This window comes from Rattus norvegicus, chromosome 12 (genome assembly GCF_021556685.1).
Source record: "Rattus norvegicus strain SHRSP/BbbUtx chromosome 12, alternate assembly SHRSP_T2T, whole genome shotgun sequence".
In the NCBI taxonomy this organism is placed as follows: Eukaryota; Metazoa; Chordata; class Mammalia; order Rodentia; family Muridae; genus Rattus; species Rattus norvegicus.
The window spans coordinates 52,685,603-52,710,777 of NC_141545.1; the positions used below are offsets into that span (position 1 = coordinate 52,685,603).

The following is a 25,175-nucleotide window of genomic DNA, read 5'->3' on the forward strand; positions in this document are numbered from 1 at the left end:
GCCAGCACTGTGGTTTACATGGAGAAGGGCAAAGGAGGGCACGGCCCATGATGCCCAGCAACAGAACTGCCAAACGGAAGGCGAGCTCCACAATAAAACCAATGACAAGAAAAACTGATGAGTTAATATGAGGAAACTCAGCAGGCAAAGGCATGGGGAGCTCTGTAAGGTCCAGACCAGCAAATGAGGTCCTATCTCAAAACAAAACAAAACAAAACAAAACAAAACAAAACAAAAGAGAAGGAGGAGCAGGAGGGGGAGAGGAGAGGATGAGGAAGAGGGGGAGGAAGAGGGGGAAGGAGGAGGAGGAGGGGGAACAGGAGAGAATGGGGAATAGGAGGAAGAGCAAGGGGAGTGTGGGGCAGGAGGAGCAGGAAGAGGACGGGGAACAGGAGAGGCAGGAAGGAAATTCTCAGGATAGGAGAGAAGCTAGTGAGTGATATCCAGTTAGACTGCCAGGCATGGTTGTGCGACAGTGAAACTGCAGTGCTGACACATTGCTAAGGTGACATCGTTGGTCACAGGAGCTGCTGTGGAGCACAGCTGGGTCCTCGCCACAGTGCAGCTTCAGAGTGTTGCTCATCAGTGAAGAAGTCACAGTGCAGCCATTTGTTTCCAGGTTCTTCTTGTTTAGTAAGACTTCACCGCTGGGGCCGGAGAGATGGCTTAGCGGTTAAGACCACTGACTGCTCTTCCAGAGGTCCTGAGTTCAATTCCCCGCAACCACATAGTGGCTCACAACCATCTGTAATGAGATCTGATGCCCTCTTCTGGTGTGTCTGAAGACAGCTTCGGTGTACTTATATATAATAAATAAATCTTAAAAAAAAAAAAAAAAAGACTTTACCGCAAGCGCGGTCGTGTGGTAGAGTCGAGTGGTAGACGCTGCAGTTCCGAACAAGACAATGAGGGTGAACTTGTATGATGAATGGACACCACTAAGAACCCCTGTGGCCTCTGGGCAAGGAGGAGAGCAAGTGACAAGCCACATTATGTCTTCTCTACTATCCTGACCCTGACCAGCTTAGGATGGGCTTACTCCACTGTGTGCCTCCCCCAGAGCATGGAGAGAGGTCAGGGCTTTAACAAGGTCAGTAGTGTAAGCATATATGTGTCTTCTCACAGTTACTTGAAAGAGAAGAAAAGAAGAAAGAGAGAAGAGGCTAAAAAAGGAAAATATTAGTCTGCCATTTACAGTAGCTCCAGGGTGATAAACTCTATGAGGACAGACATGAGAGATTAAATGACTCCCAGGGACACAACTCAAGGGAGCAGCCAGCATCAGAGCCAGGGTCTCCAGGCTGCAGGGACCATGAAAGGAGATCTGCAGAAGACTTCTAACGTGACTTGCCACCACTAAGCAAGCCGCGTCCTGTGATGAGTGACAGTGATATTGACTGCGAAGAATTCATAAGTGGTTAGGAACATACACCATGACCGTGGCAACTCTTACCAAGGAAGACATTTAACTGGGGCTGATTTACACTTTCAGAGGTTCAGTCCATAATCATCAAGGCGGGGAGCATGGCAGAGTACAGGCAGACATGGTGCTGGCGAAGGAACTATGAGTTCTACATCTTCATCTGAAGACCACTAGAAGACTGACTCTCTCAGGCAGCTAGGAGGAGGGTCTCAAAGCCCACCCCCACAAGGCCACGCCCACTCCCACAAAGACCACACCTGCTCCCACAAGGCCACACCCACTCCCACAAAGACCACACCCACTCCACCAAGGCCATGCCCACTCTACCAAAGCCACACCCACTCCAACAAGGCCACACCTCCAGACAGTGCCAATCCCTGAGGGCCAAGCATTCAAACACGTGAATGGATGGGGGCCATACCTACTCAAAAGACCGCACTAGGTAATAAACAACAAAACACTAAATATAAAGCAGAAATGTGTTAAAATTTGAAATTAACATTGTACTTTAATGAAAACTCAATACTCCATCACAGAGACAGAGTAGGGAGGGATCTGTGACATATTCTTTCATACAAGTCATGGCATCGCAAGACACAGCTCTGCAGGGTGCAATCCTTCACAGGAGCTGCCCAGTGGAGCTCCGACAGAAAAGTCGCAAGAAGCAAGGCACCGAGAGAATGCAGGGTGGGAAGCAAATAAGACCAGCATAGCAGAAGAAGGGAAATGTCACAATGAGGCTCATTACTCTGTGTGCTTAAGTAAACCAGATAAGTAAAGCCAGATTCATACTTTATTAAGGTGACGACTATAACAAGATAAACACACCATAAGACTCTCAAATTACATAATTAATGTAGCTTATATGACACATTCCTATTAATAATCGTTTATTATGCGTGAAGAGTACAATAACATTAGACAACCAATGGAGAAATCCAATCAGAGGGACTTCCTGACGTTCACACTGGAGTCTTATTGACACAGTGCTATCTGACACTAATCCTTGGATTTGGAAAGCAGAAATCTCTTCAGAGTGGTAAGCAAACATGTTCCTCCGAGACCGGCATTCTGATTACTATCACTTTGGCAAATACAAGATAAAAACAATAAATAAATTAAAAAAGAACAGGGCACAGGGCATTCTGCAAGGCCAATTAGGTTGCCTAAATCAAACAAGCACAATACCAGAGCGAGTTCGGGTACTGAGGCTGGTACCTCATCTTAAACTCGTCTGTCTTAATCATGACTTCCAGGGAGATTCTGTGGAGAGTGGCTGCCCCCTTTCTGATGTTGTCTGTAAGGGTTGGAAGCCAATGGCAAGATGCTGGGGCACTCAAATAAGCCATGAGAGACAAACCTAGGAGCAAATGGACTGAAGAAGCAGAGTAGGGACACAAGGGGCAGTTATTTCCTCTTACATAAAAGAAACATTTGTTAAGCAACTGTATTATTCTTGAGACCAAAAGAGATATGGTCCCTGAACATAAGGAGCTATAACTCTACAAGGAGGCCAGATAAACACCATATTTACAGGGAGAAAGAGAAGATCCCAGCCAAAAAAATGAACAACCTCAAAAGCCAGAATCTACTTATACTCTGTGGCAGAGACTGAATGCTTACACTTCCCAGGTAGCTAAGTCTCTGTGCTCCTCCAAGAGGGCAGGGGGTGAGGGATAGAGGTGGCATCCTGGTAATGGTCCTTGGACTGGAAGAAGAAAGTTCACCTAAGACCTGGCTCCATCCATTTTTGAAGCCCCCTCCCCCTGACGCTCCGGATGCTGTCAATCCCAGCAAGTCAAATCCCCTCTCTACACCAGTCCCCTTATTTGTGGAATTCAAGTAACACACCCTTTCCTTACTAGGTAAGAACTGAACAGATGTAGACCAACCAGGGGTGCCTGGCATACAGCAGGTGCCTTAAAAAATGTTGCGTGCTACATGAATGATGTAAGATATCATTTCAGCCACGAGACCTGGGCAACCATTCAGAATCCTGCATTTTTAATTAAAAAACTAATTGGAGTGTGGTTAGTGAAGAAAAACCTGTTCATATTTAATATATAAAATGTGTTGGGTCTGGAGATAATAAGCAGTCTGCAGACTCCTATGCATCTTGCTTTTGGGGAAACTGCTAAACTCTCAGCGAGAGATCTGTTATGTTTGGAAGGTCCACTGAGACTCATCCTGGTGTGCTTGGTGTGGCTTGATGTGCTGTGGCCATGATCAATCACGTTGGAAGCCTCCTTTGTAAGAAGATGATCTGACACTAATAGAATACTGCATACTTACACACTCATAAACTTTGTCTTGGTGTTTAATCCATCAAATTAATAGTGGGAAGAATTCCCCTTCAGTCAATGAACCCTCAGCTCCACATTCAGCTAGAAACAAAGAAATCCAGAAATGATAGTGAACCTAGAAACCCAGAATTCAAAAAAGCCCAAACTAGTAGTGACGGACAAGACTGCAAGATACCAAACCACCAATCAGCCTTAGCGGCTAGATGGGAAGGTGGCTGGCAGTACAAATCTGTGGGTGCTCTCCCTAGCTCTGTTCAGGTCACAGTATGCTACCACTCTTCAAGTGGGGTGTGGATATTCTTTATGGATCAATTTGGTAAAACACCTGACATGTAGCTGTACCACTACAAATGTGTTAACAGAGGCAGGCAGAAACCATGGCAATGGTATGATCACTTGAGTATTCTGGCAGGACTGAGAAAATTCAGAGTCTGCTAAAGGGTTGGTGGTGCCTACTGGAGTTGAATAGCATCTTTCCCAAGGTAGCTTTCACTTTCAGTGTACAAGAATTGCTCTCAAGCACCAACGAATAACGACACAGACTCGGACAGCTCGGCTTCTATGAGCTCTCCAGATTGATATCTGAATCCTTACACCATGATGCCTTGTGACTGAATACAGAAAATAAACAGAGTCTCTGGTATAGCCATCTAAGCATCGCAGTGAGTAAATACCGCAGTGAATCCTAACACTTGAAACAGAATCTTCCAGAGTCCAGAAATCCACCTAGCTGCCAAGAATAATACTTCCTTGGTTCAGGCAATACCGGTACCCAGAGGGGTTTTCAGTGACATAACCATATGAGTTACTACATGTTGGGTAAAATAGGAAAAGCAGGCATTTGTGATGTACAGTTTGTAGAGATCTCTAAACTACTCACGGAGATTACACAAACGTAGAAGATTCTAGGACTATGCAGCATCTGTTTAAGATGTTTGATTATATGGGGTTTTCCTGTGTTCTCATGGGGGTGGGGGTGGGGAGTTCACAAACCTCTTATACCAATCTAGTTGAACGGAGCCCTTTGATAAGAACCTAACAAATATGTGAGTGATTTTGCCTTTGGGCTGAGGTAGAAACAACTGCCACTGGATAAAATCGAATCAATTGGATACCAAAGAAAACCTTTGCATTCGTGGGGCCATAATGAAGCCCGGTCTGCTCGGCTCCCTGGCAGTCAAACCAGCGCCGTGTCGTCTCAGTACTTCACACATGATTTCTATTTCAGCTCTGATGTCAAACTCGACATCACACATCATGGCACAAAGAAAGAACCAGTTTAGCTACTTGAGTGAAACACCAGACAGCTGCTAGCAGAGACAGGTCACGGCTGGGGAGGGGCACAGCACATTCAGTTCGCTGTGTTTTCCTTCGGAAGAATGTCAATAAAAACCATGGCCAAATGAGGTATTGAAGGGAAAGTCCCGCTATGCTGTAAACCGCTGTGTTAACCTAAGAGTGGCAGTCAGGCAAGTTTGCAAAGGGGAACCCTGGCCAAACACACAGCTGCCAAGAACTTGAAGAAAGCTGTCTTTCTCCCTCTGTGTCCCAAGGAAGGGACCGGTCCCACATTTAGAAACGTTATTTCGGGGACCAATAGCAATTTATTTTGATAGAACCACTAGATGTTTTTTCCTCCGGTTCTCAACAAAGGAGCCATATTAGGAAATAATCTTGCAAAAAGCAAAGTACCCCCTCCCCCTTGCCCACGATCGATGCACACACCACGCGGCGCACAATGGCCGGCGCGCCCGCACTCGCCCACGCGGCCGCGGGTCCCCGCAGCCGCCCCGCCGCAGCCCTGGCGCCAGAGGCCGGGCGGTCGCGGGGAGCTGCTCCGCGCTCGCTCCGGGGCTGCCCGCCCCCCAGCGGGGCCCAGGGGAAGCGGCTGCCAGCGGCCCGGACGCCGGTCCCCGAGGGGCAGGGGGCGCTCCGACGCCCACCTGCGGGCCTAGCGGGGCGGGCGAGCCGCTGCTCCGGGCCAGCACGCGGGGCTGAGGCTCAGCTGTCACCCCGCCGGGCCTCGCGCCCCCGGAGGCGAGAACTTGGCGGGCGGTGGGCGCACGGACCCAGATGGCCTCGGGGTCCCACGGGGCCCCCTCCCCGCCAGCCCCACCGCTGCCGTCGGCGCACTCACCTTCTTCCGGGGCTGCCATTTCATCATATTTGTACAGCCGACCCGGGACGCATCAAGAGGTGGGCTGGGGACTGGGGGCAGACGCAGGGCGGCGGCGACTGCAAGTCATGCTGCCTCCTTGAACCCCCTCGTTCTTTCCCGGATAGGATAGGACGGACAGTCTTCGTCTTCGGTTCAGCGCGAAGTACCGCGGCCACCACACTCACTCTCCCACGGGGCTAGGACGTCCCGGCGGCCAACGGCGCGCCCGGGCCGGAACGGGGCATGTTCCCTGACCCGCGCCTGCGAAAAGGCTCCAGGAAGGAGCTCTCCGATGGGCCGCAGACCCCTCAGAGCAGAGACCAACAGCAGAAGCTGCCACAGAAACCTGGCCGGGCTCCTGCCATCCAAGCCCCTCTTGGCGAATTCTCCTCTTCTCAAAAAAAGAAAAAGATTAGACAAGCAATCAAACCCTCACACGCAGCCTGGAGCAATTCCCAAAATTCTGGGTGTATTTCTCGTTTGTAAAAATTTAGCAAAGAAAATTCCAAAGATCTGTAATCAGAGCTTCTTTGCGCAGTTTTCTGCTTCTTAGACAACTTGGGATCGGATCTGCCCATCCGAAATGTCCACCTTCCCTGAACACAGTCAGTAGGAAAACTTGGTTTGTGTGTTTAGAACCTACGTGGGGAAAGGCTGGAAGGAAATCCTGCAAGACCCTAACTCCACGGCTCAGTCTGCACTAATGACTTCCTTCCCTTCGGTGTGAGCACAGCCAGCCCAGTTCCAGCCACACAGAGCACAGAGTTTCTGGGTCTTAGTGCCACGACATCTACCGCACAGCAAAAAAGTGAAGCTACAGTTCCATAGGCGTCCACAGGCCGGCTCGGAAACCTCTCAAGAATTCTTATATTTGGGTGAGCTACACGGAGAAATAAAAGGGGCAAGAGTCCAAATCAAACTTGCACAGAGGGGCTGGAGAGATGGCGGCGGGGCTAACTGTACAGAGGACCTGTTCCCAGAGGCCACGCCACTTCCTGGGGATCTGACCTCCACTGACTCCTGCATATGACTGTGCACCTAAACTCATACAAGCAAATGCACTTAAAACGTAAATAAAATAAATAATAAATGATTTTTTAAAAAGCTATAAAAATTCTGATTTAAAGAAAAGATTTGAGATCTCGAACAAGAAAAATTAATCAGAAACTTTACCACAAATAAACTTAAATATAGATTTTATTCCTTCTCTAAATTAAATTGCTTTTAAAGATTAACAGAGTCTCACTATATAGGTAACTTGTGATGTCAATCCATCCATCCTTCCACTTCAGCCTGCTGACAGACTGAGTAGCATTAATTGTACTACTATAAAATACTGCAGCCTGGCATTAGTGGCACACGCCTTTAATCCCCAGCACGAGGGAGGCAGAAGCAGAAGGATGTCAGAGTTTAAGGCCAGCCAGGGCTACAGAGTGAGTTCCAGGATAGCCAGGGCTACATAGAGAAACCCTGTCTCAAAAAAACCTATCTTGAAAAGCCAAATAGATGGATGGATGGATGGATGGATGGATGGATAGATAGATGGCAGATAGATGATAGATAGATAGATAGATAGATAGATAGATGGCAGATAGATGATAGATAGATAGATAGATAGATAGATGAGATGATAAACAGATATAGATGGACTGTTTTATTCCTCTTTGTGTAATAATTCCATCTTATAGATGATTGATCTATGAGTACAAAATACTATATAATACTATTATCATTTATTATCCAACATACCTATCACCTGCCATTCCACCCTAAGGCTATTTCGGGAGATGCTGATATAACTGGCACTAGAGGTGCACACACTATTAACTGCATCCAACATTCCTATGCACTATCAGAACTAGCTTATGCAGGAAATCTGATGCAGGCACGGGTGTCACTCACTGAAACACACAAAACAATTGAGAGTCGACCTCAGTGGCCACACAGATCTCTCTCACTCCACCTTTCACACGAGGTTAGCTGCTCAACTGAAACACACACAGAGCTTGAGGACTGGAAGTCAGACCTACAGGACCTGACTCCCGAGCCTGGGTCATGACACACTGAACCCCACAGCTACATGCCTCATAGCCCTGCCCTGTCCTTGTACATGGGGTGGTGAGGGAATGAAGAAAAGACAGATAGACGGACACCTGGGATCAGATGGTCTGGAATCTCTAATGGAGAAACCTCAGCACCCTGGAAGTTCAGCATGTTTAGTATCTGGAGTTGAACAGAGGTGAGGTTACTGCATTCAGATGAACAAGGAGGGGAGGTTACTATAGAGGAGCAAGGAGGCAGGATCTATGGTGTGCACGGGACCAAGGAGACACAGCTAGCAATGTTGTTGGAGCAGTCTTTGCAGGGAGCAGTCTTCAAGCCTTAACAAGCCAGAGGAGAAAGCTTTTGTGGAAAGCTTTTCTGTACACACCATCAACACTTGAACTCAAGTTTCCCTGAGAAGGCTTTGCCAACTCTCTGACCCTGAGACCGTGTGCCCTTTGACAAGGCTGTGCCCATGTCAAAGCACACATTCACTCACTCAGGGATCTCTCTGTCCTCTGCATACCCCTCGTCATCACTGTACCTCCTGTCAACCCCTTTCTGGGTGCTCCAAATATGAGGAAGAGGCTGCTCCAAGTCATGACTTCAGCTACAGAGAAAGCCAGCATTCTCAGTGCACTGTGAAATACGTAACTTGTTCTGGCAACTCTGTATCCGTATTCCACTGGAACTAAAAATTCCCTACTGACTTTCCTAGAGTCAGCTCTCTTCCCAACAGCCCTAGCTTCTGTCCATGACATCACTATGTTCCCAAGATCACAGACTCCTGCCACAATGTTCCCCACATCTAATCTATGAGCTCTTGTAACTCCTTCCTAGACAACACGTTTGAATTCTTGCTGATGCCTGTGAGTTCCAGGCCAGTTGGGTTCCAACAGGAGACACCCATCAAAATCAAAACAAAACAAGAATGAATGGAGAATAGAAAAGGATGGTGAATGAGTGAGACTCCATTCTACTTCCTACGGAGGACAAGGCAGTTTGTTCTTGGAACCAAAATCAGAGTGTACTGTATAGAAGACAAATCACTGAAAAAATTAACAGTAAGAAAGGACACAGCTGAAGCAGAATATCTCTCTCTCTCTCTCTCTCTCTCTCTCTCTCTCTCTCTCTCTCTCTCTATGTCTCTATGTCTCTCTGTGTGTGTCTGTCTCTATGTCTGTCTCTGTGTGTGTGTGTGTGTATGTGTGTGTGTGTGTGTGTGTGTGTGAGAGAGAGAGAGAGAGAGAGAGAGAGAGAGAGAGAGAGAGACAGGCAGGCAGACAGACACAGAGACAGAGAGAGAGAATGATGGGGTTCCAGGCTGACCTTTAATGCCTGTGCTCAGGATATCATCCTAACTGAGCCTAACAAATTGTTGGAATTACAGGCATGTATCATGCCCAGCCCAAATTAATATTAGAATATTAGTTTTACTCTACCTAATACATAGGAAATAACTGATTTTATTAGGGTTTTGTAACTTTTTAAAACTACGTGCGGAGTTAAAAGGCTTGTTATGACTCTGACAGATAACAAGTCTAAAGCCCAGAGTCATTCCATGACCTGGCCACATCCACATCCAAGGCCACATCCCAAGTCGACAGCAAAGAAAGACCTAGAGTCCTGGCTCCTCCTAGAGATATGAGTGGCTGGTGGTGGCCCTAGGGGTAAAGGGACATTTCTTTTGACTTTCTATCTAACACGCATTTTCAGACAGGAGTGGCTAGTGGAATGCATACATGAAAACTCCGTCTAAAAGAAAGGGAGTTATGAGGACTTGAAGCTTCAGTCCAAGGGTCTGGGGATGGAGCAGGTGGTAAGGGTTCTTGGTGAAGCCGGTAATCTGTCAGGAGGAACTACAAACTTCCTCATTTCCTCTTGCTCAGAACTCTCCCAACACATTCAAATAAGCCAACCAAAACATGCGTGCCAAGATTGAATCAACCCAATTACATCAGAATGATCCAAAGTTTTATTATGTATTCTAATTGTTTAGATATCTTCCCTGTGTGCCGCATATCCGTAATCTGTGTGGGATTTCTTCCCCCGAAGACTGGGAACTGTTTTAGATTTCATTTAATAGAGGACCATTAACTAGAAACCTACACATATCAACACCATACTTAATCTTTTATATTTTTCTTCTTTATATCTTATTTACTATGCTTAATATAATAGAAGGTAAATTGATATTTACACCTGAGATAACCATAGGCTTCCATTATGCCAATATATTTGCATCACTAGGAATTAAGTTACCACAGGTCAAAATTACCTACACACCCATTGATATCACCGCTTCCAAGACTCAAAAGCCCAACCTACTGACTTTTTAACATAAAATTTTGCAAATCACATCCCTAAACACAGATGGTTCACGACAGTCTAGCGAACACTACTCACTTCAATAACTACTTGTCTATGCACACCTGAACAGAAATAAGCCAGGGGTAAGAACACACCCGTCAGTATTGCTGTCACACTCTTCAGGAGTCAGTCAGGACCGACACATTTAACATGGACTGATAGGTGTCACCCCGACCGTGGGCAGGGACTTGTGAGGACCGGCACGTGTCACGCTGACCGAGGGCAGGTGCCTGTACAGGGTGACACTGAAATGCTCACCTCATACTCATCTGTACTGTGCTTTAAACCAGACAACTAAACACAGTGGGGAGCTAAGTTTGGAGAATATGGAAATTTTCCTAAAGACCCCCAAAGTGGTGTAAAGTTAAGGGACATCAGTAAAAGTGTATCTGATACTAAAAAGTTTATTTTGTCAGTGACAGTCTGTGCAATCGGATGCTTTAGAAATGTGAAAGCCTTGCTTTGCTAAGGAACTATTGTAACTTGGCAGTTCAGCAGTGAGCCGCACGCCCCCTGGCTGCAGAGATTGCCTGTCCTCTGATGTCCCTCTCTCACCACCTCCCATTGGCGGCAACTCTGGAGGGGCTGGGCTTAGCTATGCACCTCCCTCCAAGGCTGAAAGGATGATGATGTTCGGCAGGAGGCACAGCAGTCAGGTGAGGTAGGGAAGGAAGTGCAGACCTAAGGGCAGCAGCCATCAGTGCCTGACCATTCTTGGCAAGCCTGAGGGCACAGGGACTGTGAGGCGCTTGTGTCATTAGGATAGGGGAGCCCAGGAATGGTTAACTCCAACTGTGGTTGCTGGAGCAGTTTCCACAGGACAGGCCACAGCATTCTTTCAAAAGGCAGAAGGAGGCTGAGTAGCAGTGAGGAGACCCAGTGAGGAGCCCAAGCCCGAATGGCCAGTAATGTGGCCACATTAGCAAGTCGTCCACTAGGTCTGGACCCTAAGATGCAAGGACTACACTGCAGTCCTGTGAGGGAGAACGCAGCCTGCAGAGGCATGCGTTTGGAGGTCAATGTGGGCTACCTGCCTAAAGTAAAAAGGGGCAGGGCTGAAGACAGCTCACTGGCCAAAGGATCTGGACCTGAGTTTGATCCTCAGAACCCTGGTCACTGTGGGGGGGTCATGAGACTCCCTGAGGTACCTGGGCCAGCCAGCCTAGCCTGCTCAGAAAACCCCAGGTCCCAGTGAGTGACACTGCTGCATAAAACAAGGTGAGTGGCATCTAAGAAATAATACTTGAAGATGGGGTCCATATATACCTGTGCACACTCACACACAGATGACTTAAAAGAAAAATTCGTTTTTAAAAACAGTATAGATAGCTAGGAATGCTACAAATGAGTATTGCTAATACTAGTTTACCACTCACAGAGTATGACTAATACCAGTTATCATTCACTGAGTATATTCATGGCTAAAACATTTCAGATGATTATTTTATTTCCTTGAAATTATATCATCTTAGTACCGGAGAGGCCTCTCAGTAGTCAAGCAATTATTATGCAAGTATGGGAAACAGGGTTGACATCTCAGAGTGCGGCCCCCAAGCCCTTAAGCCCAGCACTGGGGTGGGAGACAGGAGCACTGCTGGGCTCGCTGGCTGCCAGCCTAGCTGACAAGTATAACCTTCAGGTTCAGGAAGAGGCCCTGCCTCAACGAAATGAGGCGAGTGCCTCACAGAAGCACAGGTACGCACCAAACAACACGCACACATACACACACAAACACAATCATATGACATACATGCACATATACAAGCACATATATGTGCACAGGGACAGATAACATGAAATCATCTCCTCATGAAAAGGACTATTAACATTGCCATTTTAGGAAGAGGAAACTAAAAATAAAGAGTTGCTAAGGGGTTGGGGATTTAGCTCAGTGGTAGAGCACTTGCCTAGCAAGCACAAGGCCCTGGGTTCGGTCCTCAGCTCCAAAAAAATTAAATAAATAAATAAATAAATAAATAAATAAATAAATAAATAAATAAAAGAGTTGCTAAACTCGCTGTGCAGCAAACGTGCCCACAGTGATGGGAAGGAGGCTCCAGTTGCCAGCCAGAACCCAAAGCTTTTGTCCTGACTCCAGGGTTACCCTACAATGATGAGCATGCACAAGGCTTCACACAAGCTGCTGGCAAATCTATCTTGAGTTTAGTTGATAATCCTGTAAATATTCTGAAAGACAGTAGGTAAACGATAAAAGCAAGAAGATCAAATAACTTCCTGTGGCAATAAATCAATAAGGAGTGAAGCAGCCTTGAATGGGGGCAGCACAAACAGAAAGGGAGACTTCTTAGGAGAGCCTGTAGCGAGGGGGCCAAGAGGGAAGGATTTAAGGATTATCTCAAAATGGGTACCATCTTTCAGAAACAACAGACACTCTGTTAATTAAAGTGTAGTTGACGGGAAGAACAGGCAGACTGAATTCAGCTTGAGACCAGTAGAGTTCAAGGCACTGAGTTGACAGATGCAGCAACAGGGGCAAAGAGGAAGAGGTGTGGACTGAATATGGATGGACAGACAGACAGATGGTAGATAGACAAGCAGACATACAGGCAGGCAATGGATGGATGGATGGATGGATGGATGGATGGATGGACAGACAGAAGATAGACAGACAAGCAATAGAGAGACGGATAGAGACAGTAGACAAATGATAGGCAATAGATAACAGATAGAAAGGCATCGATGATAGATGATGGTCATGAAAAATTGACAAGTCAGTATCCAGATCAATACATACACTCACAAGCACAACTATAAAAACTATGGTAACATTACATAAAACCTTAGGTTTACAAAAGTTCTCCAAGGAGGGAACATGAACCAAGATGAGAGAGATAAGGGGGCTGAGGTATGGGGGAAGGGGAGCAGGGGATACATGGAGGAAGAAGGAGAAGAAGAGGAGAGAAGTCTCAGCTTGAATGTTGAGCAACTCTTCTTTTATGTGCATTAGTGTTTTGCCTGCATTTATATCTGTGTGAGGGTTTCCGGTCCCCTGGAACTGGGGTTACAGACAGATGTGAACTCCATGTAGGTACTGGGAATTGAACCCAGAAAGGGCAGCCAGTGCTCTTAGCTGCTGAGCCATCTCTCCATCTAACAATGTTTTATTTTTACTTTGCAGGAGAGGACAGGTTCTCCTATATCCTAGGCTGGTCTGAACTAGGTATGCAGTCAAGGATAACCTTGAACCTCTGTTCTTTCTGCTTCTGACTCCCATGGGCTAGATAGGACTGCAGGCTTTAGACAGCCCTTCTGGTTTCATGTATTCTTCTAAAAACTACAGATGTCTTCATGGCCAGAGAGGATGGACAGTTACTTGACGTCCTTAACACAGGAATTGCTATTTCAATAAGATTGCCTGAAGCAAACTCAAGAGCCATCCCTTGGTGCCTGTGTGATCTTGTGTCATTTTGCTATGTTTGAATTTTTAACACTTTCAGCGAGTTTCATTATATTCATACATGATCATATATGCAGCATATCACTATAAGGACAAGCCTGAATGTTTATATAGTTATTGCCACTGCAGTTTACTGTACTGCCTGTATGAGTGTGGTTTTAAATTCCTTTCCTGTCATGCTATGGGTGTGTACTGATGCAGTAGTACATGGACTGCAGGGGATGCAGCAGTAACTACGTGGACTGCAGGGGATGCAGCAGTATGTGGGCTGCAGGGGATGCAGCATACACGAACTGCAGGGGATGCAGCAGTAACTACATGGACTGCAGGGGATGCACCAGTAACTACGTGGACTACAGGGGATGCAGTCGTAACTATGTGGACTGCAGGGGATGCAGCATTAACTACATGGACTGCAGGGGATGAAGCAGTAACTACATGGACTGCAGGGGATGCAGCAGTGTGGGTAGTACAGGGGATGCAGCAGTATGTGGGCTGCAGGGGATGCAGCATACACGTACTGCAGGGGATGCAGCATACACGAACTGCAGGGGGTGCAGCAGTAACTATGTGGACTGCAGGGGATGCAGCAGTAACTATGTGGGCTGCAGGGGATGCAGCAGTACATAGACTGCAGGGGTGCAGCAATATGTGGACTGCAGGAGGTGCAGCAATAACTACGTGGACTCTAGGGGATGCAGCAGTATGTGGGCTGTAGGGGGTGCAGCAATACATGGGCTGCAGGGGGTGCAGCAGTACATGGACTACAGGGGTGCAGCAGTGTGGGGACTGCAGGGGATGCAGCAGTAGCTACGTGGACTCCAGGGTATGCAGCAGTATGTGAACTGTGGGTGATACAGCAGTATGGGGACTGCAGGGGATGCAGTAGTAACTATGTGGACTGCAGGGGATGCAGCAGCACATGGGCTGTAGGTGATGCAGCAATAACTCCATGGACTGCAGGAGGTGCAGCAGTACATGGGCTGCAGTGGAGCCATCATTTCCCACCGTGATTCCCACCGTTGCCCATGACAGAGGAACTGGCTAGGCTGCTGTGACTAAGAGACTGGACAACACAGAGGAAAGTGCTTTCAGAGCATTTCAGATAATACATAGCATCACACAGTGAAAGTGCATTAGTCTTGCCTGCATGTATGTCAGTGCCTGCACACCAGAACTTGCTGCTCTATTCAAAACAGATAAGGAACCAACATCCAGTCTGTTATGAGGAATAGATAAAGAAAAGGCAGTTTATACTCACAATGGAATTGTTTTTTAGCCATAAAAAATAATGAAATTGTGGAGGAAACACAGGAAGGGGCAGAGCCCCGCAATGGCCCTGGCTTCAGCCTGGAGGAACAATTCACGACCCACTGCAGCCTCAGACAGGCCCCAAAACCACACAGCACAAGACAGGACAGCTGGTCAAGGAGAGGAGGCTATGGAGACACATATACAGAAATCAGCTCGGAGACCTGGGTTAGCTGAGGAAACCCACAAAGTGCAGGGAAGGGAAGCTGTAAGCACCCCAACTGTCAAGCACTCCCAAAGGCTACAAAAGCTCGAGGTCTCACCCTGTCAGAACAGAAGGACATCACCCTGGACATTCGGTAGTGGTTTCAGAACATTGGGTCTTTATCCTTCCTGGGTATTTGTGCATTGTAGGTCCTTACGGCCCTACTCAGAACAGCTACAGAACCAACATCCCAGTCTGTCACAGAGGAATAAAGGAAAGGTTTTTTACATACACACGATGTGATTTTTTTTCATTCATAAAAAAATGAACTTGTGTCATTTGCAGAAAAACAGATGTGACTGGAGACAAAAGCCACATTGTCTTACATTCACGGTTCCTAAATTTTATACTGATGCATAAAATCATGTATGCACATATGACATCACATGACATTGAAAGTGAAATCATCTAAGGAGCAGAGGGGCTCCTGGGAGCTGGAATGTGAGGAAAGGAAGAGTAGCCGGGTATGGGAAGCTACACACAGAGTGCAGTAGCCGTCTCTATGAACGTCCTCATGTGACGCAATCCACAGACACTAAAAAGCAGCAAGGCAACCAATCCACCCAACCAACCCTCACCCCCCAAAAACCCAAACAAGTGTCATCTTGCTAGACATGATGGCACAAACCTGGAATCCCAGTACTTGGAAAGTTGAGAAAAGAATATTGAAAGTTTAAAGCCAGCCTAGCTACGTGAGATCCTGTCTCGTATCACGTCCTAGTAGAAGACTGTTTCTAGGTCTACTCTGAGTTCGCCAAAGTTTAAAAACAGCTGTGAGAAGAGCAGATGTTTGGCAAGTGACTGTCTGCCTGGTTACTGCAACAGAGGACGACAGGACAAGCACCCAACAGAGGACACAAAACAAGCACCCAACAGAGGACACAGGACAAGCACCCAACAGAGGACCACAGGATAAGCACTCAACAGAGGACACAGGACAAGCACCCAACAGAGGACACAGGACAAGCACCCAACAGAGGACACAGGACAAGCACCCAACAGAGGACACAAAACAAGCACCCAACAGAGGACACAGGACAAGCACCCAACAGAGGACCACAGGACAAGCGCTCAACAGAGGACCACAGGACAAGCACCCAACAGAGGACATAGGAACAGGACAAGCAACCAACAGAGGATACAAGACAAGTGCCCAACAGAGGACCACAGGACAAGCGCCCAACAGAGGACCACAGGACAAGCACTCAGCAGAGGACCACAAGACAAGCGCCCAACAGAGGACCACAGGACAAGCACTCAGCAGAGGGCCACAGGACAAGTACCCAACAGAGGACCACAGGACAAGTGCCCAACAGAGGACACAAGACAAGCACTCAACAGAGGACCACAAGACAAGCGCCCAACAGAGGACCACAGGACAAGCACTCAGCAGAGGACCACAGGACAAGAACCCAACAGAGGACCACAGGACAAGCACTCAACAGAGAACATAGGACAAGCACCCAACAGAGGACACAGAACAAGCACTCAACAGAGGACCACAGGACAAGCGCCCAACAGAGGACCACAGGACAAGCACTCATCAGAGGACCACAGGACAAGTACCCAACAGAGGACATAGGAACAGGACAAGCAACCAACAGAGGATACAAGACAAGTGCCCAACAGAGGACACAGGACAAGTGCCCAACAGAGGATACAAGACAAGTGCCCAACAGAGGACACAGGACAAGTGCCCAACAGAGGACACAAGACAAGCACTCAGCAGAGGACCACAGGACAAGCACCCAACAGAGGACCACAGGACAAGTACCCAACAGAGAACATAGGACAAGCACTCAGCAGAGGACCACAGGATAAGCACTCAACAGAGAACATAGGACAAGCACCCAACAGAGGACACAGAACAAGCACTCAACAGAGGACCACAGGACAAGCACCCAACAGAGATGCCCAGCACTTGCCTCCCTGAGGTTCAGCCAGTGACATGGCTGCTATAGCTAGAAAAGGCTTTTTTATCTCTCTGGCAAGTTGTCAGTCCACTATCAGAAGAGTGCTATCACCAGGACACCAGACTAGGGATGTAAGACTGAAACCCCAGCACTGGGAGGGCAGAGACAGGACTGGGGGTACATGACTGAGACACCAGAACGGGGAAGACAGAGACAGGGCTTGGGGTACACGACTGACACCAGAGCACTGGGAGGGCAGAGACAGGACTGGATCATGGAACTAGCTCAGGCCTCATAGGAAACTCAAAAACTGCCCTGGGGAGAAGTAAGATGCTATCTCAAAACACACACACACACACACACACACACACACACACACACTTCATAGAACTAAAACTTGAACGAGCAGTGAAAAACATCGCTTTCCTTTTTGGGGCAGCAGGTGGAGCAGGCTGCTCAACTCACATCCTTGGCTTTAGGAGACTTCCACATGGTGTGATTCTTGGTGGTGTGTGGGGCATTGTCTGTCATGGAAGCATTCAAAAGTGAAGACAGTCAGTGTTCCTTGGTAACGCATGTCTAGAATGAAGGCACAATACCTAGGTTCATTTCTCTTGCAGAACTATGGCAGTGACGTAACGTACAGAAGACAAATTCAGCTTCTCAGCCCTCAGAGTGGCGTCCAACTGCAGCTCCAGCCTGAACAATTCCAGCTCTGACATCCTTGATACAACAGGGACACTGTGGCATCGTAATAACAAAATTTTTACTCGGCCTCCCTGATCTCTACCCACTTTCTAACCCTGACTTACCAGCCTTGTCTTTTGTTTTTCAATTTGTATGGTGGTATTTTTCCTGCATGTATGTCTGTGTACCATTTGCATGTCAGGAAATCCAGAAGATAGTGTCAGATCCCTAGAACTTTGATGGATGGCTGGTTAAAAGGCACCAGATGGATACTGGAAACCAAACCTTGTCTTCTAAAAAAGCAATCAATATTCTTAATCACTGAGCTCTCTCTCCAGCCCTAACTAAGCCTCATTTCTTAATGACGCAAGGAGCACTCAATAAACTAAAATAATCACAGTTGTTTTCTGCTTCCTCATAGATCTTTGATTTCATCTGTACAGAGGGACACCTTCCTTGCGGGACCACCCACGAGTCTGCTGGGGAGCTCCAAGGCACAGTTGCCTTCCCTGTTGTCAATTCCCCCTCCAGGGAGCTGAGGGGATCTCTAGCACATCAGTGGCCAGCCTCTCCGCTCATTCAAACGGTAGTTTGGGCTGAAACTTTTGCAGTTACCTTGACCCCTCTTCCCTGTGCTGATATCCAAGGCCTTAGCCAGGTCTCAGCAGTATCACTATGAAATCTAACACACATCCCACCACTTCTCATTGCTCTCCAACATTCCCTTTCAAATATCAATATCATCCAGACTCCTGACTATCATACCTTCCATTCTGCTGGCCTCTTCGTATGGCAGAATGACCCTGCAACATGAACCAGACACACAACTCTCCTAGTTAAAGACAGGTGTAAATATTACCTTCCACAAAAAAATAAAATCCAGGGGCTGGAGGATGGCTCAGTGTGTAAAGTATTTATGTGAAAGCATGAGTCTCTGTGTTAGGATCACCTCTATAAAAGCTAGGCACAGTGGCGTAGGCCTGGAGCCATAGCACTGGAGGTGAGAGACGAGCAGATTCCAGAGGCTCGCTGTCAAATAACAAGCTCCAGGTTTATGAAGGGACCTGTATCGGAGAAAGATGGAAAAATCTCCACATGGACCTGTGTCCTCAAAGGCTATTCACATGCATAAGACCTGCACATGATCAAGCCAACTGACATACTAACACAAATGGGGAAGTGGCTCATGAGGTCCCACCCCTAGCTGGGGAGCTATTAGCAAGTGATGCTAAGAGTCAGCTGTCTTAGGAATGTGGCCTCTGAGGGGTTCCCTCTGCCCTAGACGTTGGCCTACATCATGCACATGCAGTCAACACTAAGTAGACTCAGAAGTTTACAAAAACAAATCCCATGAAGAGGAAAAGGTTGTGGAGGGAGAAGAACAAGGGAGAGAATGGGGGAAAGGTCCAAACAAATATATACATGCACATAATTGTCAATTTGTAAAGAAGTTTGAGAGCAAGGAAGACATGCAAATCAATCTTTGGCCTTCACAGATGCACACACACACACAAAACACACATGTGCACATACCATACACATGTGTACACACACATGAACACATATATGCATGCACACATAACACACCCATATGCACATACAACACAGATACACACATACACATGTATGCACACATAACACATATGTCCGAAAACACATGTACATACAGATACCAAACACATACACACACACATACACACACATATGCATGCACACATACCATACACATATGCATGTGTAAACACACACAGGCATGAGCACATACATGCACACATAGACACAAACACACACATGCATGCATACAAACCACACACATGCACAAACACATGAACACATAGGCACATACATGTATGCACACATATCAACCATGTGCACTATAAACACATGTACAGATACCACACACATATGTATCACACATACCACACACATGCATATATATACAACACACAGACATACACAGGCACCCACGTGCACACATACATGTATGCACACGTATCACACACCTCCATGTGCATACATACACACACAGAACGGAAGTAGAAGATCAATGCGTTCCCTGTTTTCTAGACTTTTTACCCTCATTCTCACAATACCTGCCTTCTTTCTGCTGCAACCAATTTTCTTCCTGGAAAACAGGCATTTTCTTTTTTGCACTCAAGTCTGTTTTGGTTTCCCAGATTGACCACCATTTGCCCCCTCAATACATTCCTACAGTCACAGCTCTTAGGAGACTGAGACAGGAGGATTATTTGAGCCCAGGCATTTACAACCATAGTGAAAGTCCATCTCAAATAATGAAATTAGCAATCAATTTGAAATGGTATAATTTATCTTGTAATGGAAGCTCTATAGGTAGTAACTGTTCATCACTGTGGATCGAGACTTTGGGGTAGGTTCCAGCATAAGTATTAGTTAGGGTTAATATTGCTATGATCACACACCATGACCAAGCAAGTCGCTTAAAGAAAAGGGTGATTTGGCTTACACTTCCACATTGTAGTCCATCATTAAGCAGGGCAGGAACTTGGAGGCAGGAGCTGATGCAGAGTCCATGGAGGGGTGCTGCTTATTGCTTTGTTTTCTGTGACTTGCTCAGCCTGCTTTCTTACAGAATCCAGAGCCACCAGAAGGGGGGGGGGGGGGTGGGGGAGAATGGCTCCACCCACAATGGGCTGGGTCGTCCCTGTCAATCACTAAGAAAATGTCCTACTGGCCGGCTTACAGACTAATCTCATGAAGGCATTTTCTCAAATCAGGTTCCCTCCTCTCTAATGACTTCAGTTTGTATCAAGTTGACATAAAACTATCCAGCACAGTAATGATTACATATCTGTGAAACAACAACAACAAAGAGCTATAATTTCAGTTACATAATGATAGTAAGTACACAGAATTTGCTTTAGCAATAAGACTTTTCGTCGGGGTGGCTTACACCTCTAAGTTCAGTCCAGGGAGGGCGATGATGGACAGCCACCATGAGTTCTGTTTTAAACACTGAGTTCCAGGCCAGTGAGTTCCAGGCCAGCCTAGGCTACAGAAGAGGAGAGGTAGAGGGAGAGGGGGAAGGGAATGGGAAGAGGGAAGGAAAGGGTAGGAGGAGAAGGGGAGGGGAGAGGGTAGGAGGAGAAGGGGAGGGGAGAGGGTAGGAGGAGAAGGGGAGAGGGGACAGAGGGGAGGAGAGGGGAGAGGGGAGAGGGGAGAGGGGAGGAGAGGGGAGAGGGGAGAGGGGAGGAGGGGAGAGAGGGGAGAGGGGAGAGAGGGGAGGAGGGGGGAGAGGGGAGAGGGGAGAGGGGAGAGGGGAGAGGGGAGAGGGGAGAGGGGAGAGGGGAGAGGGGAGAGGGGAGAGGGGAGAGAGAGAGAGAGAAGCAGGGCATTATTCAAAAACAGGTCTAAATTAGAAATGTTTCTAAAAAATGCGTAATAATTATTCTGAAAGAAAAGAAAAATAATCACTGTCTAAAACATGTTTTTAATTGCCAGTGCTATCACTTTCTATCTCACTTCTTATCAGGAAGATTTCTTCTACCAAAGACTAGAAGATGTCTTCAGAAAGTTTAATAAACACACTTAAAACACTCTGAAATTCTTAGATGAACTAGAAATCACTTGTCAAACGTACAATCTTATTTGTCAAAACATGAGAGTGGAAAAAGGGAAGATGCAGAAATAACAGGCTTGGAGCTGCCAAGCTGACAGGCTGTCTTAAGTGAGGCAGTCAAAACATTCATATGCAGATTTCTTAAAGTGCTGCCACTCTGGCCAAGAGAAAGAGCTTTGTGCTCCTGCTCTAAAGGTGAGTGAACTGGTCAGATAACAAGGCAGTTCAGAGCTTCACACCCAGCTGAGTGCACTTGCGGACCAGAACTCACGATGCACATGAGTCAACCAAACAAAAACACACTTTTGGCCTACGCCTCAGAACACAGTTGCTGGCAGGGACACAGAATGCCAGAAATGACTTTCAGTGTCAATAGCTAGGGGTAGCACAGTAGAGCTGTCATGAGTCTGAGGCTAGCTCGGGGTAGAGTAAAGCTCTATTGCAAAACGTCAGACAAACAAGTAAGAATCCATATCTGACATGGGTGGGTTCTTTTTCCTCCATTTTCTTTCTTTCTCCTGGGGGTGGTTACCAGTGCTGAGGGCTAAGCATGGGCTGTGCCTCATTGGCAAATAGGTGGCACTGAGCTCTATGCCCAGCACTTAAAAGACCTTCCTCATCCTCATTGTCCCTTCCCAAGAGGTCTTCCTTACAAATCTAATAATTCTCATGAGAGCAGCTCCATGAACCTCCCCGCCCCATCTAGTTGGGGAGATCACTACCACACCGACTTTTTCATATCTTACCAGGTCTCTAGAATGTAGAATACTCAATTTTGTTTGGTTAAAATGGGATATCTCTAGATTTGAATCCCTTTATCCTGTGGTTAAAAGGAAATGGGTACATGTTATACAATTACATTTATTCAGAATACCCAGAGAGGATAAGTTCATGCAGGAAGAAAGTAAGGATGTCACAGACTGGGGAGGCCAAGCTTGACTGCCAATTGGAATGAAGTTTCTGGAGCCACACAACAGGAATGAAGACACAGCTTTACTGTTTTTGCAAAAAGCCATGGGGTTGTCTACTTCAAGAAGCTGGATTTGAAGGCATGCAGGCCAGACCTTAATGAACCCATAAAAATGCAGAGAGCTATTGTGGTTTGAACATGTGATGCTCCCCCTGGCTCCTGTCTGAACATTCACTTCTCAGTTGGTGTTTGAGGAGGACATGGAACTTTCTGGTCATGGAGCCCAAGAGGTAGAAGTAGTGAGCAGGGGCTGAGGGCCAGATGTGCTCCCAGCTGTGGTGTGATAGAAGTCAGATGTGCACCCAGCTGTGGTGTGACAGAGGCCAGATGTGCACCCAGCTGTGGTGTGATAGAGGCCAAATGTGCACCCAGCTGTGGTGTGATAGAGACTGAATGTGCACCCAGCTGTGGTGTGATCCAGATGTGCACCCAGCTGTGGTGTGACAGAGGCCAAATGTGCACCCAGCTGTGGTGTGATAGAGACTGAATGTGCACCCAGCTGTAGTGTGATAGAAGTCAGATGTGCACCCAGCTGTGGTGTGACAGAGGCCAGATGTGCACCCAGTTGTGGTGTGATAGAAGTCAGATGTGCACCCAGCTGTGGTGTGATCCAGATGTGCATCCAGCTGTGGTGTGATAGAGACTGAATGTGCACCCAGCTGTGCTGTGATCCAGATGTACACCCAGCTGTGGTGTGACAGAGGCCAGATGTGCACCCAGCTGTGGTGTGATAGAGACTGAATGTGCACCCAGCTGTGGTGTGATCCAGATGTGCACCCAGCTGTGGTGTGACAGAGGCCAAATGTGCACCCAGCTGTGGTGTGATAGAGACTGAATGTGCACCCAGCTGTAGTGTGATAGAAGTCAGATGTGCACCCAGCTGTGGTGTGACAGAGGCCAGATGTGCACCCAGTTGTGGTGTGATAGAAGTCAGATGTGCACCCAGCTGTGGTGTGATCCAGATGTGCATCCAGCTGTGGTGTGATAGAGACTGAATGTGCACCCAGCTGTGCTGTGATCCAGATGTGCACCCAGCTGTGGTGTGACAGAGGCCAGATGTGCACCCAGCTGTGGTGTGATAGAGACTGAATGTGCACCCAGCTGTGGTGTGACAGAGGCCAGATGTGCACCCAGCTGTGGTGTGATCCAGATGTGCACCCAGCTGTGGTGTGACAGAGGCCAGATGTGCACCCAGCTGTGGTGTGATCCAGATGTGCACCCAGCTGTGGTGTGACAGAGGCCAAATGTGCACCCAGCTGTGGTGTGATAGAGGCCAAATGTGCACCCAGCTGTGGTGTAATAGAGGCCAGATGTGCACTCAACTGTGGTGTGACAGAAACTATCAGCTGACACTCCCACCAGTATAGCCAAGAGTTGTTTTCAACCACAGGCCAGAATAAGCCTTTCTCCCTGAAGTTGTTTCTAGCGGGCATAAGGAAACTGGCTTTCTCAAATTCATTTAGGAAGGTAAACTGAGGCAGGCATGTGGTGGCCATCCCACAATCCCAGCAGAAGAAGCACACTATGAGGAATCCAAGCTCAATCTCAGCTACAAAACAATTTTGAGGCATGGCAAAAAACAGCAACAACAGAAAATTAGGTCACATGCACTTCTCTCAACTGAAATGCTTTACTTTCATGAATTAAATATATTTAAAAAGTAGGATCTCAGGCTGGAGAGATGGCTCAGAGGTTAAGAGCACTGACTGCTCTTCCAGAGGTCCTGAGTTCAAATCCCAGCAACCACATGGTGGCTCACAAACATCTGTAATGAGATCTGATGCCCTCTTCTGGTGTGTCTGAAGACAGCTACCGTGTATAATAAATAAATCTTTGGAAAAAAAAAGTAGGATCTCACGACAGAGCCCCAGACTGGTCCCAAACTCCTCGGCTTAAACTGTCCTGACTCAGCCTCCCAAATAGCTCAGACTACTGGCATGAACTACTGTACTCATAAATCTTCGAAACCATCAATATGAACTGTACTATTTGTTTTCTACACTAGGCAATAAAAATGAGTGAGCAAACCCCCATCAACATGAAAAGGATGTGTGCTGGCAGAAGAGATATTTGTAAGAGTGCATGCCATAGAATGCTCTTGTATAATTATCAAACAGGCTGGCCGTGTGAGCATGGCAGTAGAAATCTATGTTCCCTACAGCTGCCACCAGAAGAATCAAGCTTCAGCAAACCGAGACCCCACCCCAAGAAAAAGGGGCTTGGGGTGTTGGGGAGATGGCTCAGTTGATAAAGTCCCTGTCACAGAAACACAAAAGCCTGAGTTCAGATCTCTAGAATAGACCCCAAAGCCAGACACAGGGAAAGGGGAGGACACAGGCAAATCCCTGCAACCCAGAGGCAACTCTGGAGGTTGGACTCTCATTGTATGAGTACCAGCAGTCGGACAGGCTGTCTCCCTGGGCACCACTTGCCTTTACCTGCTCAGCCATCTCACCAGCCCTAGAAACTCCTAGGAACTATGTAATCCTTTTTCTCAGAGTCCCTAAAAAATATGTACGCTATTTTAGATAATTCTCAATAATTTTAACATTATCACTTCAAAGATTAAAAAAAGTATAAAGTCTAATCCTAAAAACAATGGCTATTCTATCAAAATCAATTCTGGTCCCCCCCCCCAAAAAAAAGGCAAAACTCCTTGGGACCTGGGTTTTCTGAGGCGCAGTTCCATTTTTGACATAAGTCACTTCTTTACCTAAAAACAGAAACACTTACAGAAGAAACCTTTAGAAGTTTCCATTTTTAATCAATTGATTTT

At 47.0% G+C, this 25,175-nt stretch overlaps 2 protein-coding genes across 5 annotated transcripts in view; one reads left to right on the top strand and one right to left on the bottom strand.

Moving 5' to 3' along the window:
• Ttc28 (tetratricopeptide repeat domain 28) overlaps nucleotides 1–25,175 on the bottom strand; it is a 442,550-nt gene that overhangs the window by 311,137 nt on the left and 106,238 nt on the right. For 2 of the 4 annotated variants that reach the window (XM_087579750.1, XM_087579749.1), the window contains exon 1: nucleotides 5,864–6,589. The exons of the other annotated variants lie outside the window; for them this stretch is intronic. In XM_087579750.1, the coding sequence (XP_087435876.1) occupies nucleotides 5,864–5,890 (27 nt within the window). In that variant the 5' untranslated portion in view covers nucleotides 5,891–6,589. Of the gene's footprint in view, nucleotides 1–5,863; nucleotides 6,590–25,175 lie in introns of those variants that run through there. 4 annotated transcript variants of the gene reach the window in all.
• LOC148002380 (uncharacterized) lies at nucleotides 5,161–7,083 on the top strand. Its single transcript, XM_087579751.1, has 2 exons — nucleotides 5,161–5,922; nucleotides 6,010–7,083. Exons 1-2 carry the CDS (start codon nucleotides 5,465–5,467, stop codon nucleotides 6,083–6,085), a joined length of 534 nt encoding a protein of 177 aa, XP_087435877.1. The 5' UTR covers nucleotides 5,161–5,464; the 3' UTR covers nucleotides 6,086–7,083.

Coding starts and splice junctions, on each gene's coding strand:
- LOC148002380 (XM_087579751.1), top strand. CDS start 5,465: ATGGCCGGCGCGCCCGCACTCGCCCACGCGGCCGCGGGTCCCCGCAGC. Junction 5,923..6,009: donor GACCCGGGACGCATCAAGAG/GTGGGCTGGGGA, acceptor TTTCCCGGATAG/GATAGGACGGACAGTCTTCG.